Source organism: Anoplopoma fimbria, chromosome 6 (genome assembly GCF_027596085.1).
Source record: "Anoplopoma fimbria isolate UVic2021 breed Golden Eagle Sablefish chromosome 6, Afim_UVic_2022, whole genome shotgun sequence".
Taxonomy (NCBI): Eukaryota; Metazoa; Chordata; class Actinopteri; order Perciformes; family Anoplopomatidae; genus Anoplopoma; species Anoplopoma fimbria.
The window spans coordinates 4,715,635-4,735,798 of record NC_072454.1 but is presented as its reverse complement, the minus strand read 5'-3'; the positions used below and the strand labels follow the sequence as shown (position 1 = coordinate 4,735,798).

Here is a 20,164-nt window from a genome sequence, read left to right as displayed (position 1 = left end):
AATGCATAATAACAGTGAATGTAATGTGTTATAACTATGGCAATTATATTACACTACGATCATTGCAAAAAATGTCAGTGAGTGACCAGCAATTATTAAGTGTTATTCTTGAATTTATATTTGCATTATACTTGTAAGTCAGTATAAAGTGCTTTAAAATGTCTTATGATTATTGTTACAGCATTATGAATATATGTGAGTGCTTTTAACTATAACTACACAGTGCTATAAGCAGATTATAATATACTATAAGTATGTTTATAATGCGTTATATAGAAAGTGTTTCTTTGACCTGCTGACTGTAGGGGCACGCTTTAGGATGCTGATTAAGTCCTTAAACTCACAAACCATTATCATGTATGTTTTATTGTTTTGATACAAAATCATAAAGCTCACTGAATGTTACAAGATTAGTTTATTTAAACCGACGTCATCAGCTTGTGAACTCAGTTTTAACGATGTGTAATACTGATGAATCGCAGAGTGGAGAGCAGCAATGTACATGGTGACTAATGGGCATGAGATATATCAAAAAGTGAAGCAAATTTTTTTGACAGATCATTTTCATTACCCTGGAAGCTGATGAATTTCCCCACATAAGGGAACATATAAAGCTTAGAGGTATCCACAAGATTTTGAGTTTACTTTTGAAGATGTATTATGATAATGAGCTTCTTTGTTTACGTTGATTACCGTATGCCCTGTACCCGACAAACACTCAAGTCTGACTAACGCTTGGTTGCAGAGCAGTGTTCAACCATGTATGAACAGTAAGTGGAAGATGTTGGTGCCTGAGTCAGAGTTGAGTACAAGGATATCACACAAAGAGAAATCCATTCCTCCTTTTTTTAACCGGAGCCTCAATACATCCTCCTTACATTATGCCTTTTGAATAAAAGGACCCATGTTGTGCTCTCTCCAAAGCTGAAAAACACTCTTGCCTTTTATTCTATTGCTGGTAAACTGGGGCTGTTACTCCTTCCACCTACACACTTCTAGCCCTCCAGCTGAAACGCAAGAAGCTCACATCTGTTTTATTGATGTATTTCAAAGCCATTCTGGGAAAGAAATTACGCAAAAAGCACAAGCTAAAGTAGAAGTAGACGAGGCCCCGATGAGGAAAAGTGGGTACATCAAGATGATAAATCACATCAAGTCAGGGAATAACACCAGGAACACACTGAACATTACAAGCTGATGATGCATAACAGTATAAGATAAAAATATAAAAAAGGGTACAAAGTGTTACGGAATGAGAGAAAGGTGAAGAGAAAGCCCTCACAGATGCAGAGCGTGTGTTTGTGTGTGTGTGTGTGTGTGTGTGTGTGTGTGTGTGTGTGTGTTTTAGTGTGTGTGTGTGTGTGTGTGTAGGTTTTAGCCCGAGGGCCAGAGATGATGTGTTCTCAGCGATGTGACCCTGAAGATGATTGACAGCTCCCTGTAGGTCGTTCCCACGTTGACTCAGAAGTCGTTCTCCCTGTTAAACAGCACGGATTATAAGATTGGACCAGTTACTACAAGTCTACAACACTGAATCCAATCAAAACCCAAATGTTGAACCATCACCACCAGTTACTGGACATGTAAAATGTTTTCTGTTTTTGTAGATTTTTACATAACTTTTCTCCCAGCTTTCATAAACAGTCATATTTTCTGAATACACTTCAGGCCCGTTTAACTTCAAGGCTCCAAATAAAAAAAACATCATTAATGTAAGATTTGTCCTTGTGCAGCACAGAAAAAGCCTCAGACAATTCATTTGAGAGTGAAAATGATTTCAACCCAATAACTCAAAGTCGGTCAAAAGTATTCTCGTATGGTCGGAACCGCTCCGTCTCATTTTATGTCACTTTGCTTTAATGCTGTGCGGCGAGCAGGGAGTAATGTGAGGGAGGTTACTGTCAAATGGAGGTGAAGACTGCATTTTCTTTGGCTAAATACAGAAGGTAAAAACAGAGCATTAGCTGGTGTCTAATGGACTGAACAGACACCTGGATCACAGAGAATTAATGGGCATAATGCAAGGAAGTGGAGAGTATTTTGATCTGTCGATGGTAATTTGAATGTGTGATGTGAGGTCAACACCGGATCTGTGAAACTGCCATTTAATTGAACTGGAGTCTATATCTCAATGCACTGATGAAATGAGGTTTCCACACCTGCAGAATCACTTAGAGACTGAGAGAGACTGACAGGAACGTGGAGAATTAAAAAAAAAAGGCAGTTCATAGTGAAAGAGGATGTAGTGTTAAAGACAAAGCAATTACCATAAGCTGTACCGGTCCAACCTACCTCCTGGACCTCCTCACCCCTCAATCCACATCCAAGACACTTAGGTCAGGCAACTCCAACATCCTTGCGGTTCCCCGGACAAAGCTGGCTACCATGGGAGATCGTGCCTTCTCTTCACTGGGGCCACGCCTGTGGAATAAGCCCCGGAGAAGATCAGGGCCTTAGACTCCCTCACCGCTTTTAAATCAAATCTTAAAACTCACCTGTTCCTCTCTGCCTTCCCCTAAGGTCTTGGTAATTTAGATTGCTTGTGTTTGGGTGGTTGTTCAGTTTTAATAGATGTTCTTAGATTTCATTATGATTAAATTAATTCATTTATTTAAATTCTTATTTTATTTTTTGTTTGTTTTTAGCGTTTTATTATTATATTTGATTATTGTGATTGTTTTACCCTGTGCAGCACCTTGAGATTTCTTTGTATTTTAAAGTGTGCTATATAAATAAAATCCATTATTATTATTATTATTATTAATTAGGATGCGAGCAAAATGGAAATAAAGAGAGATTCACTCTGAAAAGCAAAAAGCAAAAGTTACAAATAAAACCTCTAATTTCCATTTGTTTGTTTTGTGTATATTCAAACAAACTCCTTTCAAAAAGTTAGGATATTTAACCACACAGCTGAACTCCCTGCAGCCTGGTTCGATTTAGATTGCCATGTCTGTTCAACTTGCTGTTCTGCATCGCTGCTTTTTTCATGGTTACAATGTTAAAAACATGGTAGTTATCCCCAGTTCAGACAGTTGGCTGGTTTGAGATGAAAACCAGTGAGTTAAAACCAGTGAATCAATGGAATACTAGAGTTTTTTTATCATGCTCATAGTATATTTTGAATTACTATTACAAATTAGATCACTCAACCCTGACATATTATCACCTTTAAAGCTTGACATGTTTGATATATTACTAATAAATTGCTTATTCACGTAGCTGATTAACACATTATTCATTTTGAGTCATGCTCATGTGCCCACCTGATTGATGCGGAGTCCAAAATTCACTTTCTTTTCTGCCCTTCATTGTAGCTGCAATATTCACTTTCTTCACCTGCTAGTTGATATCTTTTTATGTCTGCTGCATGGTTCTGGGCACATTAACAGCGGGTTTATCAGAATTTGTTTGCTAAAAACAGCTTCCTTCTACTGCGGGAAACAAGGCTGATGAGAGCGTTGGGGCTGAACTGTGGATTAAGTGTGTCACAAAACCAAACCAAACAACTTAAATATTCTAAAATAGCTTTGAAGAACTGCAGGGTTCTTCCAAACATTTGATTTGAAATATTTTGGGTTTTCCCCTCTCTCTCCCTTCCTGCATAATGAAAATGGCTCCAGAGGCTGTTGGTAGTTGTTCTTGTTCATTCCTGTTTACTTTGAGTGAGGTTTTCGGTGGTAAAGTAAGGCGTAAGTAGATCATCCTCCCCGGGCCTGTTGTCTGATTTATGGATGCAGAGCAGGCAGCTCAGACGAGAGAGCTTCTGTCGGGTCAGAAGATACCGATACCTTGTTGCCATAGCAACTACTGCAAGCCAAAAAAAACACACAAAAAAAGTGGTAAAACACAAGCGAGAGAGAGAACAAATGATGAAATTATGAAACGGGTCGGTGAAAGATGCCATTCAAATTCAACAAAGACAGATATGGGCATTCTGCAAATTGGTTTTTTTTAGTTTTAAACACACATTTCTGCTCTGCACACACGGAGCATTAATCTGTCTGTAGCGTTCTACAGGAGGCTCCTCTAAGCTTAGGACAGTCGTGTGACTAGAAAGAGAGCAATTTGAACAACACCTAAACCACTTTTGGGCTGAATGCTATTATTTTTTTATGAGCTGCTGACAATTGTGTCTTATTTTCTGTTAAAAAATGTTTAGAAGCGATGGTAGAATCTAAGTGCATTATCCGCAGGGTGCGAACCTTCAGGCAGCAGTTATTGTCAGTCGGATGGGATAAATGTTTCAAATTTTTGCTTCTTACTACATAAAAAAAAAGCTTTTGAGAGGGGATGTTAAAGTCCATTAATATTAGAACGACTAAATACAAATACTGCTGGTTTTGATAATAGTAACAGTAATAAGTGTCTGTTGTTCCATTTCCGTTTACTTCACTGCACAAAACAATCTGGGATCAATTCGCCTTCAAAACCCGAGCAAACAACAAAATAGTTTGTAGCAGAAGTGAGCCGGAGTTTGAAACCCAGACGCTCCTTTGCGTCACATGATTGCGTGACTTATCCATATTGAATTTCATCAAGGCTGAACAGTGGACAATGCCGGACGATCATTTAGTTTCCCCCTCCGCTCCTTCAGATCCGCCATCTGTCAAAATATCAATTTATTTCCCGCTCTCCAAAGAGTGCCGGGCTCTAATTGGAAATAGCATGCAGCGTATTCTCTGTTCTGCACACATGGAGAGCGGAGCTATCAGTCAGTCCGAGATGTGAACATGATGCAATCACTCCCTCATGCCCATCTGTAGAATAATTCCTTTTTTATCTGACGCGGGGAATGTAAAAGAGATGAACATTGTGTGTTATTGCAAGGCACAGAAAATGCCAGCGTTATCTGTATTAAACAAAGTGAACACAGGAGAATTTGCATAGCGGAAACATCTTGTTAAGTGCAGCACGAGTGAATTGAGGTGAAAAGGGTCAAATGCTGGGTCTATCAAGTGAAGCACAGCGGCAACATCAGATGAAAGGCAACTGAGATGTAACATCCACAACTGTGCTAATAGTATTTTATAAATAGTCATTTTGTAGTGAAATACAAATAAGGTTCCTACATATTTAAATACTTTTAGAATATATTGTATTTTTTTTGATAAGGAATTGCTTTTGCAGACATCATATGTCAGTTTTTCTAATTAATGAGAAGAACAATTATGATACAGATAAGCAATTCCATTCCATCATTAGCTCTTTTACCATTGCACGGTGCATTTGGGTACTCGTTCGGTCACCAGCATGTTTTTAATCTTTTCAAAAGGAGACTCACAAGAGACTGAAGACTTATATTTTAATTTTTTTGTTCTTTATATGATGATATCACAGCTGTACTTTTAAAATATCCTCCATACAGTATCTACTTATTAGTTTTGGTTGGATTTTACAAGACGTGCTTTATTTTTATCCAATAGTATTTACGGTATAACTTTTGGGATATAACACTTTCTTTTAGTTTTTTTTGCAATGTGATGTATATAATAAATATATGCTTTTCTACAAAGAGCATTGTTTCACATATGCAGTAGCTTCTTTGGTGTTTAATAAACCAGTATTGGCAGATTCACATGTAGAATCTGGAGGCAACGGGACAAGATTTTGGCATCGGAAGCTTTCTGGTGCCAGTTTTTAGTTGAAGCAGTATTTACTAATCATGTTCGAGGAGGTGTTATATGTCCATCTGGAAAGCAAAAGAGGCGAAACACATTGGCTGAAATGCAATCTGTGAACCCACCCCTATCGTCTGACGATGATTTAGTTTTTTATTGGTTTGAAATCCGCTTGTAAACTCGCTAATTGTGAAATAATACAGTTTTATGCATCGTTTCTTAGATCCATCTCCAGTCTCTCATCTCAAGTTTTTAATCAGATTATAAACAACGAGCAGGGAACGGAAAATAAAAACTTCCGGATATCATCTGGCTACACAGGAACCCAAGAAACAAAGTAGATAAATAAGATGAAGATAAATAAGAAATAAAAAAAGACAAAAGAAGTAAAGCGACCAACAGAATGCCACGAGGCGAGCACGGAGCCTTGCTGCACACCACATGTAATTAATTCTGACAAAGAAACATAATCAGCAATGGAGGTTGACATTTTCCTTAGTGATGGATACGATATTAATCAGTAGCCGTATTTGGTAAGTCCCAGAGAAACCATCCTCAATCCGTCAATTAAAACGACAATCAATCGTGTTGATGACTGCGGTTGAGTCAGACAGCGTCAGCGCTTTCATCAGTGTCTGCATTCATCGCAGGATGATTAGTGAGTCTGAAAGGGTTCTTTTTCACTTTTCTCTCTATTCACAAGCTGTCATCTCTTTCTTTCTCTCACTTTCATGTCTTGCTCTGCGTTCAAACAATATGGTTACATTCGAAACATTCTTCTTTCTAACACAGCAGCAAGGCCCCGACCATGGCCACAGCCTTTACAAGAGGAGAATAGACACCCGGCTGGATGTGAGAGCCACACCCATGTCTCAGTCAAGAATAAAAGATCATGTTTGCGTGCAGTCGTTTTTTGCGTAGGTGTAGTTCAGGTCCTTACCTCAAGGTTGGAAAAGAAAAAACCTAATCGTCTGTCAGGATTTCACTAAATTAAACAGGTTTAATAACTTTAAAGAATCCATAATTTAAGTTAATGAAAAATAAAGCACATTAAGTAATGTGATGCAACATGATATGCCACCACCACTAGTTTTTTAATAATATATCCAAGGCAAAATTTAAAACATACAGTAGCGTTCTCAAATGAGTGTAGTCTTCAAATCAGCCAGTCTAGGTCAGCTCATCTGTCTTCCTCTGTGAGGTCACCGGATATCAGACTGAATCGTCTCCGTTTCCAGACCGACCCAGGCAAACTGTGCGGCTCACTCCTGAGGTGGAAGTCAGCAGGGAGAACACACACACACACACACACACACACACACACACACACACACACACACACACACACACACACACACACACACACACACACACACACGCACACAAACAAACACACATGTATCCAGCCTATCCCCATGTGTGGGTCCACAGGGAGGGGAAGTATACGGCGACACGCTTCAGACTCCCTGCCACCCACACCTAGCTCCCCTTCAGGGCTGCAGACTCACACACACACACACACACACACACACACACACACACACACACACACACACACACACACACACACACACACACAGTATGGAGTATCTACTTTCATGTAAAATGCCACATCGGATTGCTTAGTTTCTCCATCTGAGTTCCGGCCAAGTATATCGCAAATGAGAAAGGATTAGAAGTTTCATTTCAATGGCCTTTACAGTCCTTTTATGTCAAGTTCGTTTTGCACAAACATCAGATATATACAGCAGTTTTAACAGCACTTGACTAGAAAACACTACATTTACATGATTATACTCTCTGTGAAACATAATATTGAATAGCTATATAAGTATGGCGAAGGCTTTGGTTGTATTTAAATAAGAAAAGTAAAAAAATCAGTGCTTGTACTGAATTAAAAATAAACGTATCCATCCTTCCTATGACCTATAATGATCTAATAGATTATGATGCATACATTTACCAACCCAACATTATTTAAAGATCAAATGAGCTCCACCTCCTACAATATTAAAATGTCTATTTACATGCAAATGCGTCTAACTGTAAAGCAAATAATCCCTTTATGTGGGAATGTCCTTCACATATTTAAAGAAAGATTCATCCAATGTACTTTATACTTGGTGGGTGTATTGCTGGGGTTCCAAGGACGGGAAATTAGGAATTTGGTGCAATTTAGATACATTCAATAATGAAAAACTTTGAATAACGTTGAAATGTGCTCTGTGCAGCCGTGGGGGCGGGGCTTCAGGGCCCAGAAGACTGAGTAGAGCGTGTCACCCACAGTGGGTCTCTACAGGCCGCGGCTCATTGACTGCAGTTCACTTTTGCTGCTGGATGATGGATAGAACTAAACTCTTCCTCACTTTCCTGGAGTCAGTGAGCGATGAATTTATCTCAAACACTGCAAGCAGCAATTTGTAATCGGCACGCTCCTAAAGGGTACTCCCTCCAAATGGCCACGCCCCAAAAGTAGTCAGTAATAATAATTCAGAAATTAGATTTGCAAAACATTCTTATTCCATTCAGTTTGTGTGTTTTACGTATATCGGCATGTTCCAGCTTAATTGCAGCTAATTGGACAAGTTGTTCAAACAAAGGGAAACATTTGAATGCAAGCCTCAAGATTGTTTTAGTGATTATACATTTCATCAAATGGAAGTATTCTGGATGTCTTGTGCATCAATTATACAAATTTCCCTAAAATTCAGATGATTTGGTATCTTTAGAAACTCAAAGCTCTCCTCTAGCATTTCAAATGAAGTTCTGTGGGTTAGGCATTTGAATGCAGGACTTATTATTGTTACTATTATTATAGTATTTGGGTATTTCTACACAGTACTTGTACTTAAGTCAAAGGTCTGAACACTACTTTGTCCGGTACTACTAAGTAAAAGCTTCCTAATAATGCTAATGTATTTCACCTTAGCAATATTACTTCACTTCCTCTTTTAGGAGTAAAAAATCTAGCTTCCTCTTTGTTTGCCTCTTTCTTTGGTGAACCTTTTTATGATACCAAAAAAATAATTTTGTGAAAATGTATCACAGAATGTTGGAAAGTTTCCAGCCTGTTTTTGGATTCAGATATGCGCCCCCCCCCAGGTGGTATCTGTCCACCAACCTAATGATTCAAAGGCCATCAGTTTCCACAGAGCATATTAAACATATGACACTTGGTGGGCTCTTCCATCTAAAGTGGTTTACAGTAGCAGGAGTGCATACATCTTGAGTATGGGTGGCCCCAATGGGACCTGAAGCTCATATCCTGACAGGACTGGTGCTGATATATGTTCTACCCACCAGGCTACACAGAAAATGAAATCCCTAACCTTGGCAGCTTTAGTGCTGGGCTCTACTCATTGAGCTCCATGGGAAATTGAGTTTCTAACCCTGGCAGTATAGCAGCACTTTTTGCTCTACCCAAAGGGCTTCAAAACTGCAGAACAGATAACAGAAAATAATGTTCTTTTGGCGATGTCGAGGTCAACGGTGTCACAGAGCCTACAGATATATATATATATATATATATATATATATATATATATATATATATATATATATATATACGCACTTGTGTTACACAACTATACAACAAATGAAGACAAAGGATGGTAATTTAAAAAGAAAACTTAACTGACTCACATGAAAAAATATAGCATTTCCTTTTAGTTTCACACGGGACACGAACAGCAGTCTCCTGGAGGTTTTTTTTTTTCTTCCACTCAGCACTAAAAGTATCTTGGCGACAACATAATAAAAAACAAATTGCAAGCTTCTTTCTGAGGAATGCTTTCAATCACATATTGTAGGGGGGAGATGTTTTTTCATTATCTGACTTAAACAAAGCTTTCCTGGTTTGATCTACACTTTAGTCGGCTATTTTATGTACATATAGAATAAAAGGTATGGCATTTATCTCCATACAATAAGTACAGATTTCTTGTGAGATCAGACTATGATGTTTTTCCTTTGTTTTTTATTAATTGTTGCAGTTTTTAATTCTCGTTTTCTTTTTTTTCAATAAAGCTGTTTTGTCTTCAGCCGTCGATATGTTAAATTTCCACATTGTCGTAAATATGACTGTTGACATTGTGGACTTCCTTTAAGGGTCTCCAATCAAACTGTCAGTGGTTGACAAATATTTGTAAAAACCCTGAATTTAGATTTTTCCCAAAGCTTTTGGCTTGAGAGTAGCATTTATCTCGTTCATCGTCTCCTGTCCACCATCACAGGTGTTTTTGAAGGGAGAAATCAAGAAGGTGGTGGAGAGAGGTCCCTGGGTCATTGGTAAAGTGAAAAATGATCCGCTTACATCCAGGCTAACATTGCCAGATAAGATTGGGGGCAGATTGGACAGAGCTTTTCGCATTAGAAAAGACCAGCTCACCCACTCTACGATGTGGGGCAGGGCCACTCAGGAGATAAAGTCACTGTCAGTGCTGTAAAAGCCGGCGGTGACACCACAGACATCAGCACTTCCTCTAGATTATTTTCTTACAGTCAGTGAGAGTTATATTTCCAGTCCTTAAGGGCCAAGGGGGAGCGTCTGTAATCCAAGTCACTATAGCAATGATTATGTTTTGAAACTGCAGCGCTTCATAGCTGCACTTAAATGAAAAAGTTTCTTTCTTTCTCTCTCTTTTTATTAAAGACTAAGGGACAAAACAATAATGACAAATTTCCCAGTACTGTAGTAAAGCAAAATAATACATCCGTAGTGAAGAGAAATAGTGAAAATTAACAGTGGAGTAAAACAATGTTTAACCTGAAAGTACTTAATTTTTTGCATGAATGGAATTGAACCACACTGCACTACAATGGTCAATTATGCATTTGTTAGATGTGTCTCTCAACAGCAGAACCCTAGCAACTACTCTCTACCACTTAAAATAATTGGTTGTAAAATTGCTACAGGAATATAATTGTGGCTTAAGTGTCAAAATGCGAGCTTGCTTATGAGCACAAACTGACCTCCGACCTCTTGTTCCCCTTAAATGTTTTACACAGCAGAATGCACACAAGCTCTCAAAATGATGCTGTTCAGGCATCGAGGACACACACGGACCGGTGTGCTGTTAGGTCAGCTTTTAGGCTGTGTGTGCAGTCTTATACTTCTATCTTTGTGAGGACAAACTTGTGTTTAAGGCTTTTAGAGTGGACAACTAGCACAACATGCATTCACGTTGCATTGTGGGTAATGTAGACGGCAGGTTTTGACAAGGAAGAAAAAGGTGTTGAATAAAAAAGAAGCTCAGATTTTCACACTTTCCATTTCTCAAGAACATTTAATAGCTAACTTTAAAAAAAACACTTATTAAAATATCAGCTTATGTGATTTAACAGGACTGTGTGGGTGGGGTTTCATCAGACTTTGATCTGTGCATGACTTCTTGAACTTTTTTTAAATCTCTTTTTGTGAAACATTTCCAATTTCTTCTCTGAAAAGAGAAGCTGAGTGTTCAGGTTGAGGTTTTCGGTAAAGGGATTAGGGGTGAGGGAATGCAATATTATTACTGAGGGTCCTCGCAAATACAGCGGAGCAAGCTTGTGTGTCTGTGTGTGTGTGTGTGTGTGTGTGTGTGTGTGTGTGTGTGTGTGTGTGTGTGTGTGTGTGTGTGTGTGTGTGTGTGTTTATATGTGTCATTCCTTGTAACATTACTAGCATGTGCCTTCTGACTCCATGTGGCAGCGGATAAAACACCGATACAGCAGCTTACATGAACGAACAACAAGTCAGTGATGATCTGGCTATACGCTGTGACACAATGCTAACGCACACTATTCCTAATAATAACTTTATTTTTCTCTCTCCCCCCCCTCTCTCTCTCCCCCTCCAAACAAACAGATCACTTGGGCATCGAGTTCATGGGTAAGGAAGCTTTTCTTGTCTTGCATCTGCATGAGTCACGACTGCAAACATCACAGGGCTTCATATTGGATAAACATTGCTTACATCCAGTACATGCATCGCTGATGACATGCCTAATCACATATGGCATCATTATATCATTTGACGTGAATTCAACAGAGCTGCGGTGAAAACAAACATTGTCTGTATGTACATTCACATACTCACAACCAACACCATGCTCTGCAGTCTTTGAACTATCACCGACTGTCTTCATCTCTCTCTCTCTATATACATATGTAATTATATATCATTATTTTCTGCGCCGTGGCTATAATGCTTTCCCTCTTTCTTTCTCTCTCTCGCTCTCCTTCACTTTCTTTCCCTCACAATTGCTTATGAAGTGTCCCTCCAGAATTCCAATGTGCTGCAGTCTCCTTGGAAACGGTGGAGAACAGAGAGGCGGGCGCGGTACAGTGAGGGAGTTTTTATGATGTTGGCTCTGGTTTTTCCGAACGCACTCCTCATTAGTGCGCGTGCGTGTCTTTGTGTGTGTGTTTGCACATGGATGGCACATGATCAAAAGTGTGTTTCTGAAGTCCTTAGTTTTTTGGGGAGTTGGAGGTTCTTCCAGTGATTGCGTCCCCATGCACATGCCTGTGAGGCTGTGCAGGGCGGATGCCAGCGGCTCCTCCTCGTCGCTGCCAAGCTCCCCTCTCCAGCAGGCTCTGTGTCGGGCATCGCAGCCGAGGAGAGCTAGTTAACGACATGGAGGCTTGTTGTTAACTAGAGCGCCCTCACGCTCTCAGTGGGTAGAATTTGGGCCTCTTTCCACACGGACAGTTTGGAAACGCAATGGATTATCTGTGAAAATGGCCTCCTGCTGGTTTGACGTAACTGCGTCTACATTCTCCAAGTAAAAAAAAAGAACTCAAAGGACCAAGCAGTGACGTTTTTCTTTTTTTCCGTTCTGCATTTGCAGTGAAACAAACAAAAGTTTTTTGTTTTTTTTCAGGAAACTTGCTGAGACTATGCAAATTTGGCAGTGACAGATGATCTGTTCCACAGCGCTATCTTGCAGGGTTTTTTTTCTTCCCCCATTTATATTCAGTGAGAGCTTGTATGCCTCTGCAACTCTGTTCAGGCTGCCACATTTTCTTAGCTAACATCTCTAGTCCTGCCAATGTCTTCCCCGGCATTGTGTTAACGCCGCATGGATAGATAAGCACCTCCCACACTCAACCCTGGCTTGTCAGCGTCTGTGGCTTTGGAAGCTGAGGAAGAAAAATAAGTATAAGGCTAACATTGCAATCCACTGAAACAATTTACAATACATTAAGTAAATGCATACAGTACAAAGTTTGTTACTCTGGGGGAAAAAGCAAGGATAAAGATCAATAGTGCAGGTTTTATAAATGTTGAATCATTACTTCCTGGAACATCCCATTTCTATTCATAGCAACTGATGCAATGCCATTATTTGGGAGGACCCTTTTCTTCCACAGATTTGTATTTTTTTAGTCAGACACTAACGTCAAGGAGCTGACCATTTATAGTAAATTGTTATACTAGTTAGATTTGGCTCAGATAAGATTAAGCTCTGCTTGTGGAGAGCGCTCTAAAAAAATCTAAGCTGCAACAAGGATTCTGCTGGGAGAACAAATCCTCCTTTAATAAACACATCAGTAGGCAGAAATAAAGTCCACCGTGTTCGAAGGAAGACAAGTCGGATTGTAGCCAATAAACTGATAAATGAGCGACTGATGGTTAAGCATCAATGCAGCTGTTGGTAATGCTAATGCAGCACAATATCAGAGTTCTGCCTAAACCAAGTAGTGCTCCATTCGTTTTTGTAAACTGAGCATTTAAAGGATAATTCTGTGAGTACTTTATTCATTTTTTTATATAGTTTTGGTCCTTTATTGGTAATACTGTAATAAGTTTGAGATCTGGGAAAAAGGCAATCTTGCTAAAATATATAAGTCAGATGGCAAAAAATAAAAACGGCAGATCAGCAACCTTTAAGTTAGACAAACTTATTTGGAAGAGAAAAAGGGTGAAAATTGTAAAATGATTACCCAATCATAGTCAACTTTTACCTATCATACTTGCTCTAGTTTTTCTCTCATAGTTTACTTCTGCTATGAGGCCTTATTACTGAAATTTAAATGTGGCTGATTTTCTCTTTTACCTGCAAATAAAGTGCTTCAGTTAATCTGGCTAAGCCTCGGTCTGATCATCTGACTGCTCATGTTTCTTACCCAGTCAGGCTTCATTATTGCAATGTCATTTGTGTTCACAGTTCTTAGCAGCGATCAAAAAATGATGACTAGAACTAAAGAAATAAGTCCCAAAGTTGTAATAAGGTGGAATTATCCTTTAAAATGTTGGCCATATAAACACGAATCAGCTTTATTTAAATCAGACGTCTGCAGGAAAAGTTACTGTGAGGAACTTTTCATTGGTTATGAAACAGTCTGAATGTAATGCTGATGCCTCCATGTGACCTACATAAGTAAACGAGACCATCAGCGAGAAGATTGGCCATTCATCCTTAATGCTTGTGAATTGGTGCCACCGGATCAGCTTCGGGCAAAATCAGACGAAATCATGCAGGTTTATGAGAAAGTCCTTCAGGGACTGAGTTGGCTGGAAGGGAGACAGAAGGTCTGCGAGGTATGAGGGGGGGGGCTGTTTGTAAAGGACCTTGCAGGTGAAGACCAGGACTTTTGTAGTTGATCCGGTCGGACTGAGGAAGCCAGTGGAGGTCTTTAAGGACTGGAGTGATGTGGTCCCAGGATTTGGTTTGGGAAGTCTGGCAGAAGACATTAAGCTCATTATGTTCACATTTTTGAAGATTGTTTAATTCAGTGATGTGTTTATTATTAAGGTCATAGTTAAAGGTGTTGTACTGTCCAACATTACATTCAAAGGTGTTTCTATTGGCTACTTACAAAGGCTGGTATAATTCAGCAATCGTAGCTATCATTTTGTATATTATCCACGTAATCATGAACAAGGAAGTATAAAGACTGCAGAGGCCCACTCTAGGTGGGCTGGAAGGGCGGTGGATGGGTCTGACAAACATGGATGTCCCACTAAAGGTGCATGGATTTCATTGTCATGCAACCTGTGTACTTCAGTACCGACACTTCTGTAGTTATTTTAGGGCAAACGACAATCTTTTCCTAAAGCTTACTAAGTAGTTTTTGTTTTGTTGCCTAAACCTAACTGAGTTGTTTCCTGCGAAGACAGAAGTTTATTTTGAAAAGACTGCATGCATGTTACAAGCAGAAATTGACATGTGTTATTTGCTTCTGGAGGAAAACACACGGAAAAAGGAGCAACTTTTCATTATATATCATTTGAACCGTTGTATGAGGATACGTTTACTTACACTTTAAGCCTCACAGACTTAATGGCAGAGCGGGTGCATTGTATTTCAATAGACTGTACAGTGTACCTAATAAAGAGATACAAAGGCATGTTTTATGTGCACAAACTATTTTGATATTGGGTTCTTACAAAAATGCCCCGTCTAATCCCATGGGAGTTCTTTTCCACAGACAACCTCTTAGCCCTATGCATGATTTATAGAGACTCCTACAGAGTCAGTTTTCCGAAGCTAAAATTAGAAAAGTGTCTGAAGGTTGAGAACTCTCCACCCAGGCCATCACCCACACAAGGCTTAATAAAACACAGATTATATTCAAGAACTCTCGGATCCTGCCTTTCTCTTTATACATCTTTTATATAGCTCGGCAAAAAGGGGGAGAGAACACTTTACTGTATCTAGTCAGTCAGTCATGTGGCCATCAATATTTCCTTTCCATCAGAGATCACTGAGCTCTGACTGCGAGGTGTTCCACCTGGCTGTAAATCAATGTTAGAGCAAAGTGTTACAGGCAGCTTTCTTTTTTTTTTTGAGGTGGAAATGATTTTAAGTCGTGATTTCTACCCAGAGGATGGAAGGTGTGTTTTTGCCAGATGGAGGCAGTTTGGCAAAGTAGAGCGAAGATGAAAAGAGCTATAGTTTGGTAGACACCTAAGTCACATTCATACCTTGGACAGCAGTGATAGGTCTTCCAAGTGTCAGGCGAGGTAGAGAAAGTTTACATTTTCACTCTTCTCTTGCAAACTATGATGCTGTAGGTTCCCCTCTCGCCTCAGCTTTGGATGTGTTATTGATTATGTGCCAGTTTTCGCTCATTACATGCATTTTGTCTTTTCAAAATAAACTTCCAATGTAGGTTTACATAGTTTTGCAGGATTACTTGGTTAGATTCAAACAACAAAAGTACTTAATTAGGTTAAGGAAAAAGGTCATGGGTTGGGTTAAAATAAGTATGTTTGTTGAGTTCATATTGTGTGTGGCGTTAGTTAAGTACGTACATTTGTAACAAAACTGTGGTAAAAAAGTTTGTGTTTGTTTGACCCAACCGTTCCCATCCAGACGCTAAAGGGAGCCTCGGCGTGTCGTTATCAGACAGGCGTCTGTATTCAATGAGTTGGGAATGACAGCGGTTTGACTTTGACAACTTAGGGACTCAAACACATCATGAATGCAAAACATTAGGCCTTCTCAAAGTCAAAGAAGAGAAAGGAGATGAGTAACAGATTGGGAAGAAAGAAATCATTCTGGTGTCTTCCCAGAGATCACTTTTCAATCAAACAGCATCACAATTTCCTTTTTCTGTTGTTTTTTTCTGAGATTTTCTTGAAATGAGTTTTGAATTCCTGGAGGTACAGCTTTGTTCTTTTCAAATACTGCTGCTGCCAGAAAGATAAAATGCAGTCCTTCTGTGCACACCAGTGTAGAGTAACAGGTGTATGACAGCAGCATCACTTGTCCAGGTACAGAGAATATTAAACAGCCATCAGAGAAGTTTTAACATTTCTCTTAGTTTTTGAGTTGTACATCAAATCAGATTGATGGTTTGATGGTTGTGGTGTGTAATTTTTTTTTTCCTGGGCCTTCGTTTTTGTTTTTTTAGCCATATCCATGACTTTTAAGAAATTGCCACAGCTTCAATTGTCCCCATTTTAAAAAGTGGAGTTGTGTTATTAACTTATTGCTCTAACAGCACAATATAACACATATTAAGATAAGATAAGATAATCTTTTAGTAGTCCCGCAGCGGGGACATTTTGCAGGATTACAGCAGCAGAGAGGATAGTGCAAACAAGAGACATAGTAAAAAAACAAGATCAAAACAGTTTTATAAATAAGTAAATTAAAAAAAAGTTATTAAAAGTAATAACACAGTAAAGAATATTAAATAAGTAAAAAAAGTTAAAAATCCACAATAACTGACTACATCGCTGTACAATTTTCACGGCAACGTTGAAAGTCTGATATGTAAGAACAAGTAACACGGATATAGAAAAATAAATTACAGTTAGGTTGATGTGGTTTCACAGTCCACATCAACCTAAACCACCAAACGGCTTTAGTTCATCCCGATGAGCAGAAACCTGAGGAGGCCATGCAGCTGCAGTACTGTGAACCTGCTACAGGTGGAAGAGAGAATGTATCAGAAGAGGACAAGAAAAAAAGATGCAACCGGCTAAAACAATAGCCCCAGTCACTTAGATATATTCAGTATGGTAATAGGTGAATAAAGCCATCCGGGTAATAAAGGAAAGGACCGTGACCAGCCAAGAGAGCATGTTTACTGTAGCACAGCAGACCTGCATAAATATAGATTTTATCCGCCATCAGCAGTGTGCGCTCCGCTCACATGGAGAGGCTAATGCTCAGCGCTGTGAGGCCATCGCTGGAGACTCCCGGGCCTCTCCGGTTATGTCATCCTCCTCTTTCATCCATCCCCGTCAATCCCAGCTGCACTTGGCACTGAAATAATATACATGACATGAGGAATACTTAGTTTTGTTCAATAAATAAAACAAAATAAGAAAGCAGTTCTGCATGATGTGACTGTAAATCATGTCAGCCGTAAACTTCTTCTATGTCCCTGTAGATGAATATATGAAGATGACGCCAGGCCTGAACATTTCTTTCTTTTTTTTTTGCTGGCAGGCAGTTCTCATCCGGTGTTCGTAGCTATACCTACGATAAAAAATGAGCTGTTATTTGTAGATATCCAACAAAATCAAATTCTTTATGTAATTCATGAATAATGAACCAGGAAGTATAAAGACCGCCAAACCCCCTAAAGTGCGGACATATAGTTATTTTAAGCAAAATAACAATCTTTCCCTGAACCCAACGAAGTAGTTTTATTGTCTTAACCTGTGAAGACTGAAGTTTATTTTGAAAAGACTGTACGCATGTAAGAAATGGAAATTGACATGCTTGACTTTCTTAGGAAAAAACATGAAAAGTGAGGAGTTACCTTTTATAAGATATCATATGTGAAACCAAATGTCAGGGAGGTCTGCAAAGGCTACAGGTTACTAATTACGATTTGATTAATCTCACATATAATTATAAATCCTTAATCCTGTGAAATGAGCTTTACCTCTTCATTGTTACTATTGTGTTTTTTCTGCAGATGTTATGTTCATGCAGCAGAGAGCTGCGCCTCAGCTTCATGATATTTGATCCGTCTGGAGTCGGCACATTTGAAGAGAACTTGAAACCTTATTGATCTGAAGTCACATCCGTGATGAAGGTTCTAACCGTCAATAGCTTATATGCCTCTGTAATAGTTTGTTTGTGTAGCATTCAGCCAAAAGCATTCAGTCCTTTACCATCATTCATCCAACTTCTGCCACCATGTCAACCTTGAACCAATTCCAATGTGCTGCCACTAAACATTACATTTTACTGCCCTCAAACTAGAGGCCACGGTTTAATTCATAATTGTACAAATGCGACACAATTTAATAAACCATAACCTAATATCTGCAACAGACATTTCCGTGTTAGTGCCTGCCAGCAGTCTGACTCGTCCATATGTCCAAAACATTAGATAGAAATCCTGGAATGACTCACAAACATGGCACTGCTGAATAAGGGAAAGAAATGACACATCTTAATAATGCCCCGATGGGAAACAGAAAAACTGCTTTTGAGTTTGTTGATGTCTAATGGAAATGAGCCTAAACTTCAGGGTCAACATCACAAACTCTAATACAAATCAAGCTTATAATGATGGACAAAGATGGTGCGAGAGCGCTGCCAAGAGCATTGTTGGTGTCCTCTGTTTGTGTTTATATGATATGAAGCCCACCATGCAGACTTAAGCCCTCTCACCAGGGCTCAGGCAAAATGCCACATCAGACTGTAGAAACCCTCTGTTTGTGTCTATGTGTGCGTATCTTTGTCTGTGCTGTCACCGTCTATTTCTCTGTGTTATAAAGCCCCTTTACAAAAAAAAAACACTAACATAGCGTGGCTTTTGTCTCCAGAGGGAACGGATTTGATCAGCATTCCTTCCCGGGACAAATTACTCTGCAGTAAACACGGGTGTTTATCGGCTGCAGCTCTGATAGGCGGTGATGGGAACATGACACCCAGGTGGACTGGCACATATTTGCCTTTTTTCCGGTGTTATGTGACGGGCGTTGAAGTGATTCAATTATAAATAAAATCAACAGTGATTTGGACAATATCATAATAAAATAATCATAATAAGAGAAGCCACCAAACTCTAGTCAGACAACAGTAAATATAACCGTGAAATATCGTCGTAACATACTTCATTCAAACTCAGCACAAACAAAATTAAAAACTCTGTTAACTGTTCAAACAAACACCAACTCGACTTTGGAAGAAACAGATGCAAAAAAAAGAAGTATACCAAAACATTTTTTATGTTTATTACCCTGCTTCTGGTGCCAGCTGGAGCATCCGTGCCAACAACATGACACACCAGAACATAATCATCTACTGGCTATAAGAAAGGAGTCTGTCTATTTTATTCATGTTTTCCTGTGTTTAAAAAAGCTGCATATACCGTTCATTTTGGAGGAAAAATAGTTTGCAAGCGTTTTTTTTTATTTGACCTTTATTTTTTGTGTTTTTTGTATTTTTTGTGAGTTTGTGTGCGCTTTTGGTCTTTTTATGCTTGATGGCACAAGTGTACATTTTTTATGATTGAGATCATAAAGCTGATTATTTTTGTATTTATACTGATAAAAACATAACTATTTCTGCGGTAAAATAAGATAATCCTTTATTAGTCCCACAGAGGGGGAAATTTGCAATTTGTATCAGGCCATGCGGAAAGTTTAGGTTTTATTTGTCCATGATTTTAGATTATTTGTCTCAGAGATCTCTACTGCCATCCCATTACAACCAGTGAGGTCTGCAGTTATCCTGTGTAACCTTGATGTTGGTTTTCAGTTCTTTGACCAAACAAAAATTCCAATTCACTTCCACTAAATTGCTGTGGCGGCAGAAATCCAGCAGACGCATGTTTTTAAAGCTGAGCAAATAAAAACAAAAATGTCTCCAAGATGCTTCTTTTTTTTTTTTTTACTTCAAACATGGTAGAACTGACCATTTAACACGGTCTGACAGATTGATGACTGTAGCTCTGTGGTCAGATAGAGAGATTTATTTTGCTTATCAGTGATTTATGGATTAGACATATTCAAGGACAGACTCATGTGTTGTATCAGCACTTCAGCAAGTACCATTTTTATAAGTCTGGCTATTCTATCAAGCGATACAAGTCATAAATATCACACTAAAGGCAATAAACGCTTTAATCTTTATCAGCAAGGC

General features: G+C 39.0%; 1 protein-coding gene across 1 annotated transcript in view; it reads left to right on the top strand.

Annotated features, from left to right (window-relative positions):
- The window catches only part of LOC129092670 (pro-neuregulin-3, membrane-bound isoform), a 349,566-nt gene that overhangs the window by 303,982 nt on the left and 25,420 nt on the right, over positions 1–20,164 (top strand). Inside the window, 1 exon segment of the mRNA XM_054600685.1 lies at positions 11,467–11,490. Within this exon segment, the coding sequence (XP_054456660.1) occupies positions 11,467–11,490 (24 nt within the window).